At 41.4% G+C, this 11,705-nt stretch overlaps 1 protein-coding gene across 3 annotated transcripts in view; it reads left to right on the top strand.

The window, feature by feature from the left end:
- Positions 1-11,451, top strand: part of FATE1 (fetal and adult testis expressed 1) — a 57,495-nt gene extending 46,044 nt beyond the window's left edge. For all 3 annotated transcript variants that reach the window (XM_074201102.1, XM_074201101.1, XM_074201103.1), the window contains exons 6-7: positions 9,808-9,886; positions 11,168-11,451. In XM_074201102.1, the coding sequence (XP_074057203.1) occupies positions 9,808-9,886; positions 11,168-11,299 (211 nt within the window). In that variant the 3' untranslated portion in view covers positions 11,300-11,451. The remainder of the gene's footprint in view (positions 1-9,807; positions 9,887-11,167) is intronic.
- The last annotated feature ends 254 nt before the right edge of the window (positions 11,452-11,705 follow it).

An 11,705-nucleotide genomic window follows, 5' to 3' on the forward strand; every position in this document is an offset into this window, starting at 1 on the left:
TCAGGTACCTGTATGCTTATAAGAAAGGCCTATGAACCCATTCAACAGATTCTTTTGGGGTGTAACCTTAGACAAAATCCTTCTTTTTTCTTCAAGAGTTCGTTTCTCAACATATCCAGAGTTGATCCCCTCCATCCTGAATTGCTTGGAATGAGAGATGTTACTTCTCGGAAGGTTTCTGGTAGTGTTCTTTGATGAACACTCCATCTCCACAAATCCATTTTTTGGCTGTTCTTTTTTCCTACTATTGTTTCTGTTTTGGTCCATGAAGGCAATACTTGATATATTCCTGCTGCCCACCTGAAATATAAGATTCTTTGGCTTACTGGCTCACTTAGTAGGAGTTTGGAGGTTGAACTGCCGAGCTTGTCTCATAGTGACTCCAAACTGAATGTCAAGGAGTGTTTTTTATTCCACAACATTTAATGAGCCTTATTTTGGATAATACTAAGTACAAATTCAAGGTGATATAGGACATGTCTTTAATGAACTTTCAGTTGGCTGTGGAAACATGATCTAGCCTCCTACCTTTCCAGTTTTCTCATACCTTGGTCCTGACCACTGGATTGAAGAGGAAGACTTCCATCCCAGTGCCACTGGCCTCCTGGCTATTCCATGAATAAGAGATTCCATCTGGCTGTCTGCCATGCCTGGAATGCTTTCTCTGGACTCTTTTAAGATACAATTAAAATCCCATCTCCTACAGGAAGTCTTACCAAGACGTCTTAACTCCAGGGCCTTTCCTCTGTTCATTATACTCTAATTTATCTTGTACATAGTTTATACATACTTACTTGTTGTCTCTCCCATTAAATTGTAAGCGCCTTGAGGTCAGGTTCTGTCTTTTGCCTCACAGTACCTGGCACCTAGTAGGGGATTAATAAATGTTGATTGATTGATGATGAATTAAAAAAGAGAATGATAGTACAAAATAATATTTGGAGATAGTGTGCTGGGTAGATAGAGCTCTGGATTGGAAGTAAGGAAGCCTTGAGTTCACAGATTGCCTTGGATAATTACCTGCTGTGTGATCATGGGAAAGTGACCACCTCTCTGAGCCTCAGATGTGAATAAGAGTTTAAATTGTACCTGCCTTGATGAGCTGTTGTGAGACTGGTGAGATAATGGAGGAAAAACATTTGGAAAAGTAGCTAAATGAACATTTATTAAGTGCTTACCCTAAGCAGGCTAAGCGGTTGCAATTATTATCAGGCCTGAGATGTAAGAAGAGTCTGATGTGAAGTTTGAGAAGGTGGAGGTCACTACCAGCTGGAGAAGACTGGATTTGGGTAGGGATTGAACAGTCAGAGAATGATAAAAGTGGGTGGGAAAGGAAATAGCATGAACAAAGGAAAAAATGGCAAATCAATAAAACAAGTGGTCTCAAGTGCTCAAAGCCTCAACAGAACTGAAGCCTCATATGGGTCATGACATCTCCATCATCTCTGCAGGGGAGATCTCCTTTAGAAAGAAAGGTCTATTTGTATCTGCATTTCCATCTGAAGGGATATCTATGGAAATCACTATATGTATGTGTGTATGGATGGATGTGTGTATGTGTATTCTTCACTATAATGTATAATGTGTTTAAATCTACATATATGCAGAGATAGAGTGGTATTGTAGATCTATATTGACACCTACATGCAAGGGCATGGAGGAACCCTAGTGGCATTGTATGTATACACACATGCATGCATACAAACAGACATATATATGGAGATAGACCCATTGTCTGCATACACAACACACACATACATATAATACATATACATATATAAAATAGATATGAAAGAGAAAGAGTGGCATTGTCTGTATTGCTATTGTTAATCATTTCAGTTGCATTCAGCTCTTTGTGACTCCATTTGATATTTTCTTGGCAAAGATACTGGGGTGGTTTGTTGGTTCTTTCTATAACTCATTTTACATATGAGGAAACTGAAGCAAGCAGCATGAAGTGACTCACCCAAGAGTCACACAGCTGGAAAATATCAGACCCGATTTGAACCCCAAAAGATGAGTTTTTCTGACTCTAAACACTTGACCTACTGCTCCACCTAGCTGTGCCACATACAGATATATGCAGACATAAAAGAGATAGGGAGAGGGGTTGTCATTGTGTCTATCTATCATCTCTATATGCACACATATATCTACATGAAAATAGGAATGGAAGAGATAGAGTACAATGTATATACACATTTACAGAAAATTGATAATGGGGAAGATGGCCTGTCATTTTCTATGTGCAAACTTAACCCATTTTCATCAAGGTTCACCCATGAAGATGATAGAGTTGTCTTGTATTGGTGTGCCTATGTATGGACTTATTCATAAATATATCTATCTATCTGTCTATCCAAATATGAATATAATATATACATCAAATATTTCTGAAGGAGATAATAGTGGTATTGTGTCCATGCAGGTCCACATCCACATCTCCATGTGTGGCTATCTTATGTCTTAGATTTGGAGGAGATAGAGGGGCATTTATATGCGTGCATCTCTATGGGACTTAGACTGTCATTGTTTATATCTGTGTATCTATGTGCGAAATACATGCATGGGCACACATGGGGAAGATAGAATGACCTGATATATGTATACACACATGTCTATCTCTGTCTCTGTCTCTGTCTCTATCTTTATCTCTATCTCTATATCTATATCATCTATCTCTATCTCTATCTGTATCTATAGCTATATCGTGTCTGTTTCTGTATCTATAACTGTATCTGTATCTAGCTCTAGCTCTATCTATCTCTATATCATCTATCTCTATCTCTATCTCTATCTCTATCTCTATCTCTATCTCTATCTCTATCTCTATCTCTATCTCTATCTCTATCCCTATCCCTATCCCTATCCCTATCCCTATCCCTATCCCTATTTCTATCTCTAGCCATATCCGTATCGGTTTCTGTATCTGTAACTGCATCTATAACTATATCTATATCTGTTTCTGTATCTATATCTATATTATCTATACACACACACATATATTGGGGGATATATCCATGAGGAAGATAGACTGATATTGTGTATATATGCACACATACCTGAAATAGATATGGGGGAAATAGAGTGGCATTGTGTATGCGCACACACACACAGACACACACGTATACACATATTTGAGGAGAGAGAATGGCATTGTGGTTATATGTAGACCCCCACATATATCTGCTATGGGAATATTAAGGTCATTATATGCACATAAACAAAAACATATTTGGGAGAGATGGTCTGTCATTGTGTATACACACACACACACAGCTTTATACAGAGAAAGATATTAAGAAGATAGAGTGACATTATAGATATATATGTAAATAAGGCATACATATATGAGGAAAATAAACCATTGTATATAAATACATATGTATACACACATGGGAAAGAGAGAGGCATTATGCACACATAGAAGAGGGAAATAAAGTGTCTTTGTATACATACAGTTATGCATCTATATGGGGGAGTTAAGACTGTCATTGTGTAGATATATACACACAGGGAAGATAGCATGGCATTCTATAATGCATCCTGCTATGTGCATACAGGGGTTAGAGTGACATTGTATGTATATATACATTCATGATCCCTATATAAGGTAGACAGAGTGGCATTGTATATGTGTTTCTATATATGGAAGAATAGACAGTCATTTTATTTACACACATATATGATGAAGATAGAGTGGAATTATGCAAATAAATGTAACCATGCATATACACACATGCCAAAACATACACATACATTGGGTGAGAGAGTGTCATTGTGTGTGTGTGTGTGTGTGTGTGTAGACACAGGCACATACCTACATAGAGAGGGGATGATATGTCTTATATACGTGTATGTACATATGGGAGATAGAAGGGTAGCATGTCTGTATATACACATATAGGGAAAAGTGGCATGGCAGTATATCTCTGGAAGAGATAGAATGTCATTGTGACATTCTATGACATGTCTTTATATATGTGTGTGTATGCAGACAACCATATATAGAACTAGAGACAATAGAATAGCATTGTATGTAAGAATGGATCTATCTGCAATCACACACATATGAATTTGATTGGGTGACTGTATATAGATGCATAATCATATGTATATAACATGTTTGTGACTTTTCCTATCCATGCATGTTTTTATGTGGGGTAGATAGAATTCCATTGTATAAATACAATATATATATATATATATATATATATATATATATATATATATATATATATATTCACAGATGTATGGGAATAGAATGGTATTGTGGACGTCTGTGTGTATACACAGACATATGACAGTGGAATTGCTTATCGAGATATGTGCAAATACGTAATAAGCACATATATATTCATATCCATAAATAGAATATCTATTCATATGCTAGAGTGACATTACAGTCTGCAAAATACATATACAGGAGAAGACAGAGTGGCATTGTCTTTGAAGAAGACTAAGGAAGAAGTGCCTGTTGGTGTGGAAAGAGTGAGAACCTTTGAGGGAAGGGACTACTTCATGATAGATTTCTTGATAGAGAAAGAGAAGGAAGTGGGTTTGAGGTTGTCCTGCATCATAGCTTTCACAAGGGCAAAAAGAATAGGTGGGTTTCCTGGCTTAAAATTCTATAGGGGAAGTCAGCCTTGGCAGGAGCAAATACTCTCAAAAGTGTAATTTTGAGGACCTGAAGAGAATGAGTTCCTCTGAGGAGGATTATGGAGGGGAGATGTCTAAGAGAGCAAGGTGGATGGCCAGGAGCTTGGAGTATAGACTATATGGATGCAGAGTAGCATGAGATAAGGCTAGAGAAAGGTGGGGGAGAGGGGGGCTTGAACAACAAGTTTGAGCAACTTCTCTACCCCAAGGTCTGAAAGGGGACAAAAATAATGTAATACTTGTGAATTTTATATAACACCACAGCAAACAATTATCCTTAACCTTCGGGCTGTGTATATATTGCATTTCAGGATGGTCATCTCTTAGTCCCAGATTCGATACTCCTGAGAAAATGAAGCAGGAAATAAATTGTGCTTGTGGCCACTGGCTTTAGATTCACTAGTGCAGTGTGTATGTGTGTGTGTGTGTGTGTGTGTGTGTGTGTGTGTGTGTGTGTGTGTGTATTAATGCTTACAGGGGGGATGTATCATTCTAGTTCCTGTTGGTGGAGAAGGGACCTCTTTTTTTCCCAGGCCCCTCCTTCCTCCCTACCCCAGCCCCATACAAAAGCCTCCCTGTTCCATCTCCCACTGGTGTTTGGGCAGGATACTGGGGCTTACACCCTTTTTCCTAGGCTAGCCAAATATGGGCTTTGAGCCATGGTTGTGTGTCAGTGGTACTGAGAGAGTTCATTCTATGGCTCTTCAGCTGTCATGGCTGGCCATAGATTGAGATCAGGGTTCTATTCTAGTGGACCTGGTGAGGTAGGAACTTCTGATCTGTGTCATCATAGGATCCCTCCCCATCTTTTGTTACACAATTACTCTTCTAATCAGAATTAACCTAGAAAGACAGTAACATGGATCTTCTGTTTTTTCTCTGTGCATTGATATCTAATTCTTGGTATTTAAGAGCCAGGTTGGGGGAGCCTTGGGAATCTATGTAGTCCTCATCCCATCTCTGGACAGGACTGCTTGAAAGTGTTTCAGCTACCTGAAGCCAGATTGTTGTTCCCTTGTGTGACTCTTCAGCTGAGGCCCATTCCGAAGAAGGCGGTGGATCCTTGTTACAAGATTCTCTGAGGGCAGTGAGTTATATGTTTTAGCTGTTCTGGGTTCCCTGAGGTTGAGAATGAGAAAGACTTCCCTTATCCACCCCGGGGTAGGATAGGGGGTTCCCCCTTTGTCCTTGTTCCCCTGGTGATCTGAAGCATATGTGAAATTTAGACTTGTGCACCCAAGGACTAATGGAGTTTATCTTCTGATCTTTGACATGTATCTTCCACTTGGTAGGAATTATTGATGATGTGTTGGTGGACAGACTAGGGGGATACAAGTTAGGTGATCAGGGTCCAAGGGTAGCCATATTCTCTCGGTCAGTTTCTTCACTTGTAAAATGGAGGGAGGAGGGGAAGAACCAGTGTTTCTCTAGCTCCTACTATGTCAGACACAGTATCAAATGCTTTCCAAATATTTTGAAGGAGCTAATGCAGACTTTGTTTCTCAAATGAGAGAATCTATGGGAAGGTGCTTTTGAAGATTGGAAGCACAACATCCAATAGAAGGTCTTAGGATTCTCCTCCTCCTTCCCCTTAAGCTCCATTCCTGTTCTGGTATCCACAGTAGAAGGTTTTCCTTCTTATAGCCATTCTCCAAGTCTTCTCCCTAAGCTTTGATGAGCTATTTTGTTATCTGTGCGCTTTGCTTTCCCTGCCACAAAGGTTAACTCTGCCAAACCCACCAGTCCTGGAAGTTGGCTCCCACTAGACCTGCTCCTGCCTGTGAGAAACCTAGTACATCAACACTGAGGGTGGTAGGATTGGGACCAATAGAAAGAACTCTGCTGCCCACACCTCAAGTGGCCCAACCTTAGCTTGTACCCCCTGAAAAAATAACTTCAAGTTTGTGTATTTGTATGTTTATGTATATGTGTGTGCATTCTACAGGCCAGAGTCAAGAGGGAGTCCTTCCCTGCCCACATTCAGGGAGACAGGATCTATTCCTTGCACAATGTCTTCTATAGTCAGCATGGGGGTTCCTGGAACTCTTGGTCTCTCACCTTCTACAGAAGACCTTCTAGCCCCTTGGGCCACCAAGGTGACCTGGGCCCTTGTTTATTTCTAGTTAACACTTGACATGTATATATGTGTATTTGTGTGTATGCACATGATTGGTGCCTGTGTCTGCCAATTCTATTTGAGCTAGGCCATGTGACCATGACCTTTCCAACCCAGCAGGGATCTTGGACCTGGGGATTTTTAACTTTAGCATCCTCTGCCACCTTCCCATTGCCTCTTGACTAACTAGGATCATTCCTCAGTCTTGGGAATTGAGGGAAATGGAGAGGAGAAACAGAAGAATGTTTCCCCCTCTAAGTCCCAAGTAGGCTTACAGAACCGTGCCAGTTTAGGGTCCCTTATAATGTCACTAACAGAATTTCTGGTCACTAACTTTCCTGACTCTTGAACCCAGCTCCACGGAGTCAGCCATATCTGATTGGGATGGTTTTCTTGTCTACACTGATGACTACAGAATTAAAGGGGACAGAGAAATCCCCTTTGAGACTGTTTAACTCACCTAATTTTGACTGGATGAAAAGAGGTCCATGGACCCATTTTCTGTGCTCCTTGTTATCTCTGATAGTGCTGGACTGTTCCCTTACCTAACCACCCAGTATCCTGTGAAGTAGTTGGGGGAACCTGACAACCCCTGCTGGGATATAGGGCCCCAACTTTCTTGACAGGAGTTGCATTTTAGTGTTCCTTTGGCAGGGGAGGGGTCTTACAACAGTACAAGAATCGTCAAATGGTCAAGGCTCCACTGCTTCCACCAGTAAATCCTTCTTCCCACCTTCGGGGCAACTGGACCTACTTGGGAACTACTCATCTTAGAAACCCTTGATCAAACAGAAACCTGAGCCTCAGGTAAAGAGGTTGATCAGATCCTATATAATGGAATGCAGACTGGTATCTTCTCAGTACTGCTTCCTTGGCTCCAAAGAAGCTCCCATTGCATCCCCCTCTCCCTCCCCCACCCCTGAAGGTATTGACAGCTTTTTGGGAACTGATTGTCCCCCTCAGTGGGGGTGGAGACGGGAAATCTTAGTCCCAATCAAAATCTGTCTGTTTAGATGCAAGTGTGGTAACTCAGGTGAGCCGAACATTTTGGAACATGTGGTTTTGGGTCCCAAATGCTGGACCAGAAACAGTGGGAGAGATTTTGGGCTTCGAAGGTGACAGTTCCCAAGGAGGAGTCCAGACGTAATTGGATCATCATTAGAATCACTGTGTAACCTCTTGAGGAGGCACTATTCATTTCCATGGAAAAGTTCATATGTTTTGTTTAAAGGAACATGAATTTTTAAGGTAAACCATTTAATGAAGATGAAAATAGTAAGCCGAGTATGTTATACTTTTCCAGATATCTTCCCACTCCTTCATTCAGTCATTTGCTTCTTTCTCACACCCTAGGGAGAGTAATATTGGTACACCCCTAGATATATCCACATGGGATGTTCCAAAAGTTTTAGTTAAGTCTTAAACTTTAATAACTATTATATGTAATAATTATTAATATATATTATGTGTAATATGCATTTTATAATATATAATATAAGAAATAGATGTGTTCTATATTAAGAGAATAAATATTTATTGTATCAATGCAGAATAAATGTGTATTGAGATAATAAACATTCTCTTAATATAAAATAAACATTTATTCATTCTATATTGAGATAATGTGATACTTTAATACATTAACAATATAAGAATTAATAGAATAAATATATATTATACATAGTATTAAAGATTAAGAGTTCACTAAGACTTTTGGAACACCATGTATATTATTGTGTATTTATATTATTTTGTGTATTTTGTATTATGTGTATTTATGTTATGTTAATTATTATGTATATTTCCAATGACTCTGTATGATAGAGACTGGAGACCAGCTCAGACTTCCACCCACCAGAAGCTTTTGCATTTTGCTTTTTAGCAAACTCTCACCTTGGTTGTTGTCACTCTAGGAAAGCTTGTCCAAGGTTTCCCAACTCCTTTGCTCTTCCTCTGTTACCCAATGCAGAGGGTTCAAGGTTTTTAATTTCCCTGAGTCCCTCTAGGTCACACCTGTGTACCAAGCAAGCTCTTCCTCCCTAGAGTGGTCACAGTTACGGTGCCAATGGGGTCTTGATTGGTAGGTTTTCAGAGGAAGCATCTTTGCCAAAGGGACTACTGAGCAAGACTGAAAGTTCTGGGCCCTCTAGTTCAGGAAGACTTGACATGCCTTCTTGCAATGATGGGTTTTCTTTTAGACTGCCAGCAATGAAAGACCCAACAGGTCCTCTCCAGTTATCACTGCAGAAGCTTCAGGGTGTTGGATTGGCTTTGACATTTGCAGAGATTGTGGAGATAGGTAGAAGTTACTAATTAGGATTCTAACAAGAGCCACCCAGTTAGTTGCAAATGTTCTACAAGGGACAGGGGGGAGAGCAACAAAAGTATATGAGTGGACCAAAGTCTACCTAATTTCCCATTCCTCCCTGACTGAGGTGAGTTGCTCAGGGGAGGAGTGAGATCTCCAGTGATCATTCCAGGTCCTGTATCTGCATTGATTGACCTCTTGACTTAAAAGAATTACTCTCAGGGTGGCTAGGTGGCGCTGTGGACAAAACACTGGCCCTGGAGTCAGGAGTACCTGGGTTCAAATCCGACCTCAGACACTTAATAATGACCTAGCTGTGTGGCCTTGGGCAAGTCACTTAACTCCATTTGCCTTGCAAAAACCTAAGAAAAAAAAGAATTACTCTCCATGCCTGAGGACCTCTATCCTAGGTGCTAAATTATCCTTTCAATCCCCACAGCTCTCCTGGGACCATTGTTTGCATGTTCTGGGTGTGATCTCAGTAAAGGGTAGATTTCCCACAGCAATAAAAGTGAGGGCAGGTTGGACTCTAAGCACAGAAACAAATAGCTTTTATGTGTTCATGAGCCTATAGGGGTTGAGGTAGCCAGCCTGTCCTGGTTTGGTGAATTGTTGCTGGGCTGCCACCTAACTCAGTGCAACTAGACTTGGCCAATACCTACATAGTGCTACTTTGAGTCCTAGAAAGCAGTTACACCATCTTGTCTTTTTGTCATTTCCTCAGCTTCCATGAAGGAGGATTGGGTACTGGGAGCAACCTGGAAGCTGTGGATGAGTTGGAGATCACTACTATAAAAAATCAGGTGAGATACTGGGAGAAATGGAAGTACCAGGGCCCCAGGTTGGACCTGTTGCTTCATGTTGGCCCATGACCTCAGGAGGTGGAATCTGCAGCCCTTCATGAGACAGACAGAGCACTACAGGCTCTGAAAGCTCAGGGACCTCAGGGTTACCTAGGTTACCCTTCCATATGGTGTAGAACTCTCCTTCAGACTCATCAGGCCTTTCCACTTGAAGATTTCCAAAGTTGGGGAACTCATTATTTCAAGAAGCAGCCTGGTCTATTTGTTGGACATTCTCATTTTTAGGAAGGTCTTCCTTATATTAACTGTAATTTACTTCCCACAGCTCCCAGAGAAGGGAAGTTGAGACCATCCAGCAGGACACAAGCCTGACTTTTTATTCCCGAGACTTGATGTGATAGAGTAGAAAGAGGACTAGGTATGGACTCTGGGAACCTAGATGACCATGGACAAGTGATTTCACCTCCCTGGGTTTAGTTCCCCAATAATCAAGTGAGGGATTGGACTAGATTAGTAGTGTCCAACTCAAATAGAAACTGGCACCTACATAAGGAAACTAACCCCTCCATAAGGACCCCTGTGGCCCGCACACTGACTTTATTTGAAGACGTGATGTTATCTCAGTTTTGTTGTATTTTGACTGATTTTGTTCAATATTTCCCAGGGACATTTGAATCTGGTTCAGCTGCTCTCAAAGTGATGCCTCTGGACTAAATGATCTCTAAGGACCCTTCCAGCTCCAAAATTCCTGTTGATAGAAATTTAGGGAGCCTACTAGGAATGGAACAAAGTGGGGGTGGTGTGAAAGCAGACCTCAGCATTGATCTTCCTGGCTGGCTTAGAGAAGTTGACTCAGTTTCCTTGAGTTTCTGGTAGTCTCTTTGCATGACTGGAAACTCTATTGTTGGGTCTTGAAGAAGTGGGAGCTCCTGGGAAGACTTTGGGAAGCTTCACCCTTCCCCTCCCAGAGGACAAAAAATGGGGAGGTGGGTTTCAATTGGCATCTGATGAAATCTAATGTGCCCTTTTCCTTTTGGATGTCCAGGTGTCTCCTTTCAGCTTCCCCTGTACCACAGTCATCTGGTTACTGATTTTTCAACCTCCAGCTTTGGAGAACTTGGGTTCTCTTCAGAGCCCCATTCTATTAGCTTGTGGGGAGCCCTATTGACCCCTTGCCCCTCTTCCCCAGGTCTTCACCTTCCCCCTTGACAGCCCCAGGCTCAGGCCTGACTGACCCCCCTGTTTGGGTCTCTCTCTCTCTCTCTCTCTCTCTCTCTCCAGCTTCATAAGATCTCTGGGAGACTGCAGACACTGGAAGCGCAGCGTACCGGTTGGCGCCAGAAGGAGTTCATTCTCTATTCAGCCCTGATCTCCGCTTGTGTTATTAACATATGGCTCTGGATGAGACGTTAATACAGTTATTCTCTTTGAAAGCCTAGAAGGCTGGGGGTGGAGGTTTGTTGGGAAAGTGTTCTTGTAAACTGTATTAGCAAACATGATTGATCCTTTGGCCTTCTTTTGATTCCATGGGAAAAGACTTCCTTTAAAATAATTTCATGAAACAAGTTGTACTGGTCTTTTTGTGGGTAGTGATGGCATTTGAGGGATCAAAGGGGAGATGGCATCCTGTCCTACTGGGGTGAGGAGTAGGGGAAGAACACACCAATCTCTGGGACAACAAAGGGAAAGGAGCAATTATCTCCTCTCAACACATTGTGGCAGCAGGTCCCCCGCTGCTCTTTTGACTAAGTTTTCAGGAGTAGGAATTTGGCTTACCATCCCCTTCTGGGGGGGACCAGTGCAATAGGAAAGGGCAAGA

The sequence above is a fragment of the Macrotis lagotis genome, chromosome X (genome assembly GCF_037893015.1).
Source record: "Macrotis lagotis isolate mMagLag1 chromosome X, bilby.v1.9.chrom.fasta, whole genome shotgun sequence".
Taxonomy (NCBI): domain Eukaryota; kingdom Metazoa; phylum Chordata; class Mammalia; order Peramelemorphia; family Peramelidae; genus Macrotis; species Macrotis lagotis.